Here is a 14973-nt window from a genome sequence, read left to right on the forward strand (position 1 = left end):
AGTGTTGTTGTTGTTTTTAAAGGCAAACCCTTCTTATCCCACCAGCATATACTCACCTTTGTGTGGCTGACTGTAAAATGCCTTTCTGATTTCCTTAATGTGGTATCTGAGCTTCTCAAAGTCATTTTTAATCAAGGGAACATTTTTCTTATTAAAAGCAAAAGAAGAAAAATAAGTGATTTGAGAGACCACTTTTGGAAAGTGAGCTGGACTCAAAGGTATATAAGGCATCAGAATTGAGAAATGGAAAATAGGTGTGCCTCCATAACAAAGCCTCATCATCCGAAGGCACATGCTAATAGCTTGCACTTACCTGTGTCGCGTCAGAATTCCTCCCTGAAGGGAAAGTTGTCTGCCAAGGATGAGAACACCCGAGGCATTTACGTAGTATGCAGGCGTGGGATGGGAGGAGTGCCTTGGGTTGGATTCTTGCACTGGATGGACTGCCTCTGGATGCCTTTGTGTATCATTCCTTTCAGGGTGGAGAGACAGGAGAACACGTTGAAGGATGTTTTGCCCCAACAGGGCATTTGTGTTACAATCTATAGCCCTAAGTGTAATTCAGTAGATCTGTTATCAACTGATTAGGCCTAATTCCAAGTTCCACAATAGAGTTCAGTTTGTATTTACATCTGTAGTTGAATATGTTGACTGTCTAGATCAGTGGTTCCCAACCTTTGGTCCGTGGACCACCAGTGGTCCACAAGAACTAAAATATGGTCTGCGGCCTCACCGTTACTACAACGGATAATAACACAGCCCAACCAAAAAAAAATTTTTCTTGGTTTCTTCGTTTTTAGGCCTGCTCCCAGGGTTATTTGGGGTTGTATTTGATAGAACACATCAGCTCTAAATTATTAAATATGGTTTTCTGTGGGCAGGCAAATGGCAACTACTGGATGGCATAGATTCTGTATCAGAAACTCGACCTGATGTGGTCTATCCGATGAAATGTTTTGAATCAGCACCCCAAATAACCAAACCAAATCTAAAGTTGACCAAAAACTGATTTGTAACCCTTTTGGTACTAATGTTGGAGAGTGGTCCCTGGTCAAAAAAAGGTTGGGAACCACTGGTCTAGATAGACTTAGTCAGGCATAGATTTTTGCATCTATGGATCCTACCACCCAAAGTCTGAAAATATTTTTTTCAATTCTAAAAACAAATTCTGATTTTGCTATTTTATATAAAGAACATACTTTTGCTATGCAATTGCATATAACGGGATTTGAGTATCCCTGGATTTTGACATCTATGGGGGAGATCTTAGACCCAGTGGGCCCATTGGATACTATGGACCTACACTATAATAGACAAGACATGCGTCCCAACCAGAACAGAGGAATGTTGAATATTCAGAGGGACATTGAATATTTCTGCAGGCAACAGGCAGACGTGTTGTGTCAAAAGAGCAAAGCCTTCCTGGAAGAATTCAGGGCCCTTCCAGAGAAGACTAAATCCCACAATTTTAGTTTGGGGGGGGGGGCGATGCCCTCTCGAGTTGATCAGAAATGGACTTTGGAGGCTATTTACCCAGCCTCCCGTTTCCCCCTAAACTTACCAGAGAGACTGCCATATGGAGGCAGGACTCTCCAGCCAGTTTAGGGGGGTGAAACGGGGCTAATGGGAGGGTGGCAGTGATGTGCTGGTTCTTTGGGTTCCTGGAGCCTGAAAAACTGGGACAGCAGTAGGGGTTGACCCTTGGGATCGTAGAAGGTGGTCTCAAGAGTCAATCCCCACAGGCCCAATACCTGCAGAGATCCAGACCTTATTAAAAGGTCCTGATCTTTATAGATGATTTTTAAAAATCAGCATAATCCAGATTATCCCGACGTGTCATTTGGACACCTTAGGCTAATCCAGAACCCATCACAGGTTTTTAGGCCTGTGTAGAAGGGCCCTCAATTAGGATTTCCTACAAAGTGGGATCATCTTAATAGTTTTCTGGGAAATGAATCAAATTTTGTTGTGTGTGTGTAACTTTGTATGTAGAAGTACCTTTCAAGAACAAATACAGAGGGGTTATTGAGAAGATACTCTGATTCTGAGAGCCACCCTTTGCTCCTATTCTCAAGTTTTAACGTACTGTAGATGAGAATCTGTGCCCTTTAGGCAAAGGGGCTTTGAAGTGTCATTCTTTAAAAAGTCACTTTTTCAAGTCAAGGTGAAAGCAAACAACCTTAATAAGGAAGTGGATCTCTTGTATAGGGATGATAGGGATACCACTGAAATAAGAAGCAGTGGTAGATGGAAAGGCTGTGTAGAGATTCTCCAGATAATATAGCTTAGTATGTGGTTAATGATGCCAATTAGAAATATATGTTGTCATCTTGTGCAGATTGAGTATCTCTTATCTGGAACTCCTATATCTGAAATGATCCACCCGAATAGCTGAGATAGTTTCACTGTTTCCTCTTTTGATAATAAGTGTACGTAAACTTTGTTTAATGCACAAATTTCTTTAAAATATTGTGTATGAAATTACCCTCAGACTATAGACATAAGTGTTATAGAAAACATATATGCATTTTCTGATTAGATTTGCTTCTCATCTCCATGATAACTCATTATAGCATATGTGCAGAAACAGGTATTCTACACACCAAGAATTCAAAATCCCAAACACATTTGGGCCAAAGCACTTTTGAGAAGCCATTCAATTTGTATTCAGAAATGAATAATCTTTCACTGTAGAACCATGAGCAAGGGGCTATTTGTCATTGGAGAAAAGAATCCCCATGACCCTCAAGTCCCTGGTTACACGATTTCATCGGAAATTGGGCAAAACAAACACATTTCTCTCTATGTGCATCCATGTATGCACATATACATGCATAGCATTTTGATAGCTAACCTACAAGAGTTTTAGCAGGTTTTTAATTATTGAAACCATCCCCTTTTGGCATAAAACATACTTACATACAATAATAAAACAAGTAGAAGAAATTATCCATATTGCCCTTCGCTGCGGCCAAGTTGCACCTGCATTTGATGAGGCACATCGAAGTTGTGACTGTGATCTCCAAGTTGCAGGGCAAACTATCTTTCCTTCCAGGTGTGCAGCAAAATTGACTGTTCTGAGTTACTTGCGTGAGAAGCACCTGGATCGCACATTGTCTAGATGGCATCCTTTACCACCTTTGAATCCTGTGTCAACTCATGTTTCTTTTGTCATCAGACTCTAGCATAGAAGATGACATTAAGATGGTTCCCTCACCCTTTCAGTGTTGTTGTAAAAAAGATATTGTGGGAGCCTTCCACATACTGGGATGCAGTTTATTGCCGTGTCACACACTTCCTCCTCTGGGTCTGTGAAAAGGAAACCAAGCAATATCCCTTCTCTTCCTGGGCTTTAATATCTAGACCAACAGTTAGATATGGTCAAGGAAACAATAGAGCAGGGATGTGCAGCTTTTATGCTCCTTCACAACGGGCTTTGCTGGCTAGGGCTCAATGGGCATTGCTAAATCTAGAAGGCCACATTCATCCAGCCCTTGTCTGCAATGCTGGGGGAAAGAGAGGATATCAAATAAAGGTGGATACTTCTGATTACACATGAGACAGGGATGAAGTGTTGAGTCTGTTTTGCTCGGTTTCACTTGACCGATAATTGGCCTTTTTAGTTAGGAATGGAATAAAAGCATTGCAGTAGTGCCACACTGACCAAATATAGGAAACCTTATGTTGTCACCTTGTTTTTCTTTCTCTGCTACAGATGTGCACACCCAGCAATACTCCAGCCACGCCTCCCAACTTCCCAGACGCTCTTGCCATGTTTTCCAAGCTGCGGACTTCAGAGAATCTCCAAAGTAGCAACAGCCCCATCACATCCATGGCCTGTTCCCCTCCGGGTAGCTTCAGTCCCTTCTGGGCTTCCTCGCCTCCCAACCATCAACCTGCCTGGATCCCTCCGTCGTCACCCACCAGTCACAATGTCCACCATCACCTCCACCATCAGCAGCCCATGTGGCCTCCAGTGTCCCAGCAAGGGGCCTCTCAGCAGAAAGCCGTGACGGCTATGGATGGCCAGAGATAAGACTTAATATTTTTAGAATGGGGGAAGAAGCTGTGTCAAGTGGGGAGGGGTTGACAAATCGGGGAGGGGTACACAGGGAATAGGGTGGGGGCCTCTTTTTCCCTCCCGAAGATCGCACTGGAATATTTTATAGTTTTTGTTTTTTTAAACTGATGCAATGGCATCAGGCTTCCCGGTGTTCCTTTTTTTGGTCCTTCTTTTGCTTCTCCTCCTCTGTCCATTCTTCAGGAGAGTTAATAACTGGTCTCTTCTCTTTTTTAAAAAAGAAAAAAGTATATATAACTATAATATATAAGTATATAAATATATCTAATGTATATACATCACAGATGAAAGCAACGGGATTACCAAGATCCAAGTGGCATTCTGAGAACACTGCTTGGAAAGAAGGGGGCTGCGTTGGATCCGGTGTTGGGGTTCATGTGTGTGTGTGGGGGGAGGGTCTCCCTTGAAACTGTGTGTGTGTGTGTTGGGTGAAGAGAAGGGAAGGAAACTGGCCCTCCTTTATTCTTGTTGTCTCCTCATGCTTTTCCTTTTGGCTCCCAGTTTTAGGAGATGCCTGTAGCATCTGCAATAGTTGAGGGGTTGCAGGGAATCTCTGGATGAAAAAAAATCACTGGTCTCCCATGGCAGGCCTCAGATTTGGTTTGTGTACAGAGGCCAAGGGTGATATGAGGAGAAACATGAGCCTACTTGGCATGGGCGTATAACCCACTGAAGGAACCCATCATCGACCTTGCCCTATGGTTGGGGGGTGATGTAACTTTTTTCATAAGCACCACAGAGCTTTCTGATGAGCCACATGAGGGGCCTAAAAAGAAATGATGGAACAGTGCAAAATGGCTGTGTTGTTAAATATATTGCTGGGACCCTCTTTGAGTAGCATGCTGAATTCCGCTCATGGTTTTATACACACAATGAAGTGTATATGTTGCCCTGTCATCTTGGGGAGGAGCCAGTATGTGCGCATGCTGGCAAAAGCTTTTGACAGCCAGCCATTCCTTCGTACGCATGTGCAAAGTATGTGTGTATGGGAGGTTTGTTTTTGTTTTACTTTGTTGGGCTTTTTTTGTGGGTGGGATACCCTAAAGCTTTTCCTCCACACCCCAACTTTGGCTATGGAAATTTTTTTGAAGGCTGCAGCAGATGTGCCCCAAAGAGCTGAAAAGAAGCTATGTCTTACACCTTACCACGTACCTAAAACCTTTCCTGCTTTTCATTCTTGAGAATGGTTTCCCCCCTTCAGCTCACAAGCTCTTTCCCTTTCTAAAAGGACAGTGCATTTGGGAGGCAAAGCCAGAAGGGAAGCCGCTTAAATTTCTAAGATTATATATATATTTCTTTAAATATCTTATGCACACACAGAGATATCAGCCTCCCCTGAAGACAGATAAAAGAAGGAGGACTCCAAAATATTCCCATACATCCAAGGGCAGGCGAGAAGTTGAGGCTCTTCTTCTTGGGTTTATGTTATTTTATTTTTTAGGTTTTAAAATCAGAATCTTGCTTAAAACAGGTTGAAGGTTTTTTATTAATTTAAAAATAAAAAAACACTTTTTTAATCTGACTGGTACTTGTTGTTTTTCTCCCCATCTCCACATTTCATTGCTGTAAAAACTTCAAAATACAGAAAGGTCTGATGAATATGAATTACAGAGAAGAACTGGGGAGAAAGCCAAACACTCTTCAGACACACACGCAGATTTGCAAATGCCAGATCAGTTCGGTGCAGCTTGCCTATCAAAGGTTTTGTTTTATTTTTTAGTGGAATAAGTGCACATGGCCGCAGAAAGATCCAGGTCAATGTATTCCTTTCCTTCCCATCCTCTTCCACTTAGTTTGTTTGTCTTGATAATCTTGCACCTCTCTTCTGCCTCATCTTCACACATCACTCTGGTTCTTCTGAAAAATGAGATAAAACTGGGCCATCAGTGTTAATTTTTGCATTAATTCAGAAGTCCTTAGCAATGTAGGTTAGAATGAAAAGACATTTTAATGCTAATTGAAGATGGAAAATGGAGCACCTTATCCAAAAGCTTAGCTGACTCCTCTAACTGGGGAGAAGGAAGAGAAGAAGGGCATTTCTTCAACCCACTCCTTTTTTATTATAATTGTTCTTTCCCTATTGATTGCAATGACCTCTCCCAGTTTCGAGGCTAACATAGACCTCCCCCTTTTCCTAAGCAAGGTGGTTATTCAGCAGTGATTATTTAGAGAACACCCCTGGGAAGTTCACTGTTTAATAACCTAAATTATAGCCAAGGATTCATCGAACATGTGCAATCTTGTCACCACCGTCTCATTTCCAGTTGAATATTAGAACCCAAAAGATAATGAAAACCAAAGTCTGTTTTCCTGGCAAGACATGCTGAAATTCTTTTTAAAATATATGTTTCCATTTTAATGATTGGAAATAGGGATAAAGTATTCCAAAGGTCATTGCATAATCCAGACTGAAGTCTGCTTTATTATCCTTACTTCACAGTAATGTTTCAAAATATCAAGTATTTTATGCAGGCATGTCCAAAGTCCAGCTGAGGGCCAAATGTGGCCCCCGTTCAAATTTCCTCCAGGCCTTCCTCTCTCCCTTGACGTCCTTCCTCCCTCCTTTTCTTGACCACAATCAAAGCCCTCCCAACTGATGGCCATGTCACCTCTGCTGAAAAACCTCCAGGAAAGGAAACTCCACCAGATTCTGAGGCAGTATATGCCACTGTTTAAAATGATTTGAAGTCATACAACAACAACAATCCTAATTAACTTGACTATCTCAACAGCCAAAAGCAGGACCACACTTCCCATTGAGAGACTGGTACGTTTATGTTGGTTAAAATTGTTCTTTGTTTTATATATTGTATTGTTCTTTCATGTTTTACTTTTTTGGGGGGTTTTGCACTACAAATAAGACATATGCAGTGTGCATAGGAATGTGTTCATGGTTTTTTCAAACTATATTCTGGGCCCCCAACAGGCTGAGGGACCATGAACTGGCCCTCAGCTTAAAAAGTTTGGACACCTGACCTAATATAAGCTCAGTCTGGGCCTCTCACTCCAGAATAATTTAAACAAAAACAAAACTTCTACATTTGGTGTGTTATATCTCACTTCTGTAGAACACGACAGGAACCTGTTGCAACAAAGAAGTCTAACTTTGGACCAATATCTATTCTGACAAGAGCATTATAAGATTTAACTCGGTCACCCACGATATCAGTGGTCCGTTACCTTGCTTGTCCCATCATCTGTCATCTATGCCTTTCTGCTCTCAATAATTGAGGAAAGAGGCCAGTTTTTGTAAAATTATAAGTGAACAGATGTGAAATTCAGAATCTAGTGGGAAGAAAATTCTGCCTCTCAAGGTACTTTGCCACTGGGTAAAGTAGCCCCTATTGGGGGTTGGGGGGGGGGGGGCGGTGAGTCAAAGAAACATTAGAGCAAGGGGCTCTACTGAGTTACCATTTCTGCAATTTCCAGCCTTATCACCAGAAGTTTGAATGGGAATAATGCTTTGTTACCACACAATTTGTTTGTTAGTTTTGTTAACTACCTTTTGGCACAGCAGTTGAATGAGAACAGTCATTTTTGCACTGAAAATGACATTGTACGAGTTGTAAAATAATATGAGTTCGTAAATTGTGGTGTCATGCCCAATGATTGGTAGTGATCATCCTGGTAGTGATCATCCTGAATAGTCCTTGTCAGGGCCGTAGCCAGAAAAAATTTTTGGGAGGGGTTTTAAAAATTTCGGGGTAGGGGGTTTGAATTTCGGGGGGGGGCCCTCCCCGCTACAAACCTGTCAATATCTGCTTGAGATAGTGCCTAGAGGGACTCTTAATGTTTTGCATCTCATAGACTTAGCACGGGGATTTGGTTAACCAGTTAAAATTCATGAGTAAAGGAGATTTTTTTTATAACTTGAAAAATTTCGGGGAGGGGGTTGAACCCCTAACACCCCCCCCCCTCGCTATAGGCCTGGTCCTTGTGGTTTCTCCCAACTCCATGATTCTGTTTTTCTTCTGTCCCCTCCTGCACCACTTGTGCTGTGTGTCCACTTGCACGAAGAGGCTGAGAAATGACAAGCTCTTCCTATAAATCAGGTTTAATTCCAGGCAGCAGCTGCTGTCCCTCACATCAGTTATTACTACTACGTACTTGAAAGCTGCAATGAGCAACTTGACAGTTGTGGCAAAAGGGCTTTCTGTTGTGATCTAGGAAGGTTGGCTTCTGCTTGCTATGTGAATGGGAGAGCTTGGAAAGTTTAAGGAATGAGGTGTTGACTCTACACAAACATAGACCCTGAGAACTAGAGTTTTAAAAATGAAGAATGCAGTGAAGTGTGGCAGGAAATTTTGAATTACGAAATGTTTCTGTTGCGGATGTTATCAGTCATATTGTTCTCCGTGATACTCCATTCTCTTCCCCTTGCTGTTCGCAAAGACTGTCAGTGGCTCCTGAACAGCCTCATCCCAATCAGAGTTGTCTTGAAGTTGCCCTTTTTGTAACTTTTTTCTCCTGTAGATCTTAAGGTTTCCCCAACCCTACTGATACCTCTCTCTTGTCTATGAATGCTTCTGTTTGACTTCCTAAGGATTTCCTAAGAAGGTGCTTGCTGTTAGTATATAGGATGAACCAATTTCTGATTTTATTACTGCTATATGGTTCTATTACACAGAGATTGGAAATAATGCCTGTAATGCATAATCATCATCACCACTACAACTACTATTTGAGGTGACATAGCCATAATAGTATACCTTAGAAGTCCTAACAAAAGTTGGAAACGGCAGCAGTTTTTTGATGTAACAAGTAAATATTCACTTGTTGACCGTAAATTGTTTGCTTGGGTACAAATTGGAGCCATTTTTACACTTTTAAGGGTGTGCTTTTAAAATATGTCATGAATACAGCACTCTTCAAACAATGAGTTATGCTGAATGTTTCTCGCTTTAAAAAGGAACTAATAATGAGCAGTTTACTGAACTGCTGCTTCATTTTCTTGTATCCTTCATTTGCTCTGAGATATGTGTGTCTGTGCACGTCTGTGTGTGCATGTGAGAGGGAGAGTTGGAAAAGCGTAAGCATCCCAAAACTCTTAGCCAATATGATGATAATATATTGGATATGGGTTGTGAATTACCAAGAGAGATTTGTTGGAGATTAAGCTTTAAATTCTCTGATCCCAGTAACTCAAACGTAGCATGCTGTTCAGGCTTCGTTTCATAGAGACGCATTTCCAGATGCTTAGGATTGCATCTTACCAGCATGTATCTTAATAACCAGCATCTGGGAGCATCAGTGGAGATGATGTGCGGACTATCAGACCCAGTTACAAGACTGACATGCAACCTGATGCCTGCCAAGTGGTGATTATTGTGTGTATATGTAAGAGAGGGAATAAGTTGCCTAGGTAACCACAAACCTTTTAGTGTCTAACTTCTGGGGAAAGCAAGGCCTAGAGACCATGGAGAGAGGGAGAATTATTAGTGTAGGGAAGAGTAGATGCTAAAAGCTTATGGTGGGAATTTAAAGGGTTTACATGTAGGTGGATTGTGCTAGCCTTTTCAGATTCCTCCCTTCAAAGTGGCAGCCGGCTTATTGAGCAAAACATTTTCTTCAGGAAATCAAGAATGGGAATTTGACTTTCCAGATGTTTTGAACAAAGCTTGCAAATGCTGCTAATTCCTCACAATTTCTCCTGTTTATTTTTTAGAGTAAATTTTATGATTTGATTTGCAATATGATTTCTCAGTGGTATATTGCTGACTCTTTGCATTATAATTATTTTAGATATAAAAAACTCATCAGTCTTCCAAAATGACCACCCCGATAACATTTTGATATTACAATTAAACACTGCTCGATAAACTAAAAACCTAGAGATGTTTTTAGCTATGTTGATTTTTAAAGTGATGTACAATACATCAAAAGCTACATGGTTTTAGAGTGATGTACAATACATTAATAGTTATAGCCATTTTGAGAGCTGGGACAAAGGCAAGATAAAGTAAAGGAAATATTTTTGTGATCTAGTTCTGACCTACAAAATTCCCATCACTATGGCCAATAGGAAAGGACTTTGGGAACTGTTGTCTGAAGCATCAGGGAGAGAGGCCAAAGTTTATACTGATCCTTGTAATAAACCAAGCTTGTCTTTGGATGTTTGCATATCAGTTCAGCGAAACCACTTCTTCCTTGGTTCACTTCTTCGTTGGTTCATAAAGCGATTGGTTTAAAGAATTACGGAAAATTACGACTGTTTACACTGTTTACATGGGACATTTTGTGCAGGTATTGTGCAATGGGTGAGGAATTAGAAGAGAGAACAAAGCACTTTCATGTTACAGATAAGCAGCACGTAGCATTCCTCAAAGGGTTAGTCATGAGACCCATTGAGGAAATACTTTGGGTAGTAACCCCGGCAATGGCAAGAGGAGTGTTTAATTAAGTTTGGTGATGGCGCCACCTTCACCAGTACTGTCAATACAGATAAGGATCAGCCCTGATCTGACAAGCGTTATAGACTGCAGTGAGGGGAGAACAAGGTCTGCTTTCATTTGTGATGTGATTCGTACTTGGAATTTAATCTTACTTGAAAGAAACTGGCTTGTGACTAGAACTCGCAACACAAAAGCGGTCTTATAGCAGGAGTGTGGCTGGGCCAAGCCCATGGGACCTTGGCCCCAAGTCCAGTTCCCAGGGACCCAAGTGTCCATTACTGTGCCAGTGGAAGAGGCTTTCTTCAGCCTTATGACTGTGTAGCATGCCATTTTCATGGAGAATTGCACATAGCGGTGGAACAATTACTGCCCCCCTTCACACAGGCTGCAACATCCTCTTGCACCTCCCCTCCATGTTCTGGATGATCTAGTACATCCGCCTTATCCACAAATTTAGTATCTACAGTTTCACTTACACATACACCAAAAATACTACCACCCTAATCTTGGAAGTCTTTGTGTGCCTCTCTAGGTCCTCCAATGGGATTGTATGATATGCTTCTGTCACAAATACAGTCAAAATATAGCGTTCACTATTACCCTTGGCTTTATATAATCATCATCATCATCCTTATTTATATACAATTCTATCTTCCCAAAGGGACTCAGGGCAGTGAACAACAAAGTCAGCAAACATTCAATGCCGTATAAAAGAAAAACACATAGACAAATAACCATCCCACCCAAAAGCCCCGCAGATCCATATTTAAACCAAAAATAAGACTCATTCTAATAATAATAATAATAATAATAATACAAGAAAACTGCACTACAAACTAGAGCTGACAGCTGGCACAACAAAACACTGCATGGAAAGTTCCTTGACAAAATTGAAGGAAAAGCTGATAAGGAGAAGACCTGGCTCTGGCTCACAAATGGGACCCTGAAGAAGGAGACAGAAGGCCTGATCCTTGCAGCCCAGGAGCAAGCCATCAGAACAAATGCAATTAAGGCCAAGATCGAAAAATCAGCTGATGACCCAAAATGCAGACTGTGCAAGGAAACCGACGAAACCATTGATCATATCCTCAGCTGCTGTAAGAAAATTGCACAGACAGACTACAAACAGAGGCACAACTGTGTGGCCCAAATGATCCATTGGAACTTATGCCTCAAGTACCACCTGCCAGCAGCAAAGAACTGGTGGGATCACAAACCAGCAAAGGTCGTGGAAAATGAACACGCAAAGATACTGTGGGACTTCCGAATCCAGACTGACAAAGTTCTGGAACACAACACACCAGACATCACAGTTGTGGAAAAGAAAAAGGTTTGGATCATTGATGTTGCCATCCCAGGTGACAGTTGCATCGAAGAAAAACAACAGGAAAAACTCAGCCGCTATCAGGACCTCAAGACTGAACTTCAAAGACTCTGGCAGAAACCAGTGCAGGTGGTCCCGGTGATGGGCACACTGGGTGCCGTGCCAAAAGATCTCAGCCGGCATTTGGAAACAATAGACATTGACAAAATTACGATCTGCCAACTGCAAAAGGCCACCCTGCTGGGATCTGCACGCATCATCCGAAAATACATCACACAGTCCTAGACACTTGGGAAGTGTTCGACTTGTGGTTTTGTGAAACGAAATCCAGCATGTCTGTCTTGTTTGCTGTGTCATACAACGTCGTTGTGTCAATAATAATAATAATAATAATAATAATAATAATAACATGTAACATTTACAATTTCATAGTAATCCAAGAAAACCGAGCAGTCAGATCAGCGAAATACGTTTTATATGGGTGAGTATTCCATATAACGTACTAAGCTTCCTCATCTTTATGCATCTGGGCACATAAGAAAGTTTTTAAAAGGAGGTTAAAGAGGGAGCTGTTTTAATCTCTTTTGGGAGGGAGTTCCAGAGGCTGAGGGCACGATCACAGAGAGGGCCGCCTCTCTTCATTCCCACTAACAGTGCTTGTGATGGGCGTGAGACCCTGAACAGGATTTCTGCTTATCCGAGTGCCCAAGCAGGTTTGTATGCGGCGATACGGTTTGCTAAATAGCCTGGGCCCAAACCATTTAGGGCTTTAAAGGTAATAACCAGCATTTTGTAATTACCCTGGAAGCAGATCGGCAGTCAGTAGAGCTGCCACAACATGGAGGTGGTTCTCTCCATAAGCGGAGCCCCAGTTAGTATACTGGCTGCCGATCTCTGAACTAGTTGAAGCTTCCGGACTATCTTCAAAGGCAGCCCAAGTAGAGAGTGCTGCAGTAGTCCAAACAAGATGTGACTGAAACGTGGACTAACTTTGCCAAGTTAGATGTCTCAAGATACGGGCACAGTTGACGCACAAATTTTAATTGTGCGAAGGCACTCCTGGCTACCGCAGACTCCTGAGGCTCCAGGGTCAGTGATGAATCCAGGATCACCCCCACACTGTGAACCTGTGTCATCAGGGGGAGTGTAACGCCATCCAACATATGCTGTAACTCTATACCCTGATTGGCCTTGCGACTGACCAGGACCTCTGTCTTGTCTGGATTCAATTCCCCCCCCCCCCAACTGTGTGTGTGTGTGCGTGCGTGCGTGCGTGTGTGCGTGCTGTTGTGAATGGTGGGTTGGGAGTAGGGAAATTGCAAGTCCCAACTCCATGGAGAGAAAATTCCAAGCAGAGAAAAAGAGAGTGCTGTCTCACTTCCAAGCTTCCTTTGTCCTCTCCTTTCTTTCTTTCCAATCCATGCTACATCCTTCTACCTCTGATCCGTACAGATTTGTAACTAAAATGGTGATGGGAGTAATCAGTGAAAGACTGAACCTTTGGAGTCTCCCCTAAGGTATTAACACTATGTCAAATTTCTGAAACCTAGTTTTGGTGCAAAAGTTGCCATTTTTAGGTAAAAATGTGAGTGAAAGAAGCAAAGGGGCCAATGAGAGGGAGAAACTACCAAATGCTTCCTTTTTAGATGCTTTTCCACATATTTTCAAGTTAATGGTAATTGAAAAGGAACTACTAGTGTCTGGGTGTAAAATGCTGGAAGAATTAAATTAATTTGGATGTGAACATTAATTTGGTTGGCTTTACCTTCTGAGAAATATAAATGAATCCTGATATATAAATGCTTAAAAGTCACTGCTGTATAGCATTTTGCTTTCACTGCCCTTTGCCGTTCTCTTTGGGATTGTGGTTTCTGCTAACAATCAGTAAAGCAAACTAGTTAAGGAAGTGAATAACGGCTATGGAGCATGGCTAGCTTTTGACAAGCAATACACACTTCTAATTTCTCCCATGTCCCACTTGCAGCACTGAGTTCATAATGCTGACCTAGCTTTTGGGGATTGGGTATAAACATTCCTAAGAAAGTATAAGTGTCTTAGCAACTCTTTAAATAATACATATTTCCGTCCCTGTGTTACCTGTCCTCTGTCAAGTAGATCATACATTTACTTGTGGCTCACAGTTCATCTTGTCTGCCAAAGCTACCAAAGTGCTGTTTTTCTCATTTCTATTGGAATTTGAGCCCCCAGTGGTGCAGCAGATTAAACCTCTGAGCTGCTGAACTTTCTAGCTGAAAGCTTGGCAGTTCAAATCAGGGGAGCGGGGTGAGCTCCTGCTGTTAGCCCCAGCTTCTGCCAACCTAACAGTTCAAAAACATGCAAACATGAGTAGATCAATAGATACCGCTCTGGCAGGAAGGTAACGGAGGTCCATGTAGTCATGCCAACCACATGACCTTGGAGGTGTCTTCGGACAATGCTGGCTCTTTGACTTAAGAATGGAGATGAGCACCAACCCCCAGAGTTGGACACGACTAGACTTAATGTCAGGGGAAAACCTTTACTTTTACCTATTTTACTTAGTGTTATTATGGTTCATTAATTATCTTAATATTGCACAAGCAGGTAAAAAAGAAACCATCTTTCCGGGACATTTTACTGGGTAGCTTAATGTTTTGAACAAAAAGCATGTTGGTTGAACCTCCCTGTTGCTATCATAACTAAAGCTGCCTTGCATACCATAATGTTATGAAAATCTTTGCTGTTTACTTTCTCAATAGCTGGTGTGCAAAGAGAGGGAGAAGGAAGCGGAAAAATAATAAGCTAGCATCTTGGCTATGCTTTAGGAACAAGTCTCAAAATAGCCTTGCAGAATGTCAACCAATGAGAAGATGGAGAGGTGTGAAGCAACCAGTGACTTCAATAGTGAAGCTGGTGGTAACACCTTCAGCTCTGTTACTAAGTGGTATCATTTCCAAGTGACCTCGGGAACCCAGTCCTAGTTGGCTGGCACTTCGACTGGGGATCTGATGTTGCACCTGTTAGATAGTTGCTTGGCAGGTGCTCCTTGTCCATGCCCTTATATGGGTGAGAGTTGCCCAATTGCATAACCCCGCTGCCTCCCATCTGGTTGCTTCTGTTTCTCTTCTTGGTACACAGGGCGGATTCCAGGAAACGTGCACAAATGAGCCTGACTGAACAAAGCAGAAGTCTCTTTG

At 42.0% G+C, this 14973-nt stretch overlaps 1 protein-coding gene across 1 annotated transcript in view; it reads left to right on the plus strand.

Moving 5' to 3' along the window:
- The window catches only part of ubald2 (UBA like domain containing 2), a 39655-nt gene extending 34057 nt beyond the window's left edge, over nt 1-5598 (plus strand). The window contains exon 3 of the mRNA XM_008104389.3: nt 3716-5598. Coding sequence (XP_008102596.1) covers nt 3716-4036 — 321 coding nt within the window. The 3' untranslated portion in view covers nt 4037-5598. The remainder of the gene's footprint in view (nt 1-3715) is intronic.
- The last annotated feature ends 9375 nt before the right edge of the window (nt 5599-14973 follow it).

Source organism: Anolis carolinensis, chromosome 2, assembly GCF_035594765.1.
Source record: "Anolis carolinensis isolate JA03-04 chromosome 2, rAnoCar3.1.pri, whole genome shotgun sequence".
NCBI lineage: Eukaryota > Metazoa > Chordata > Lepidosauria > Squamata > Dactyloidae > Anolis > Anolis carolinensis.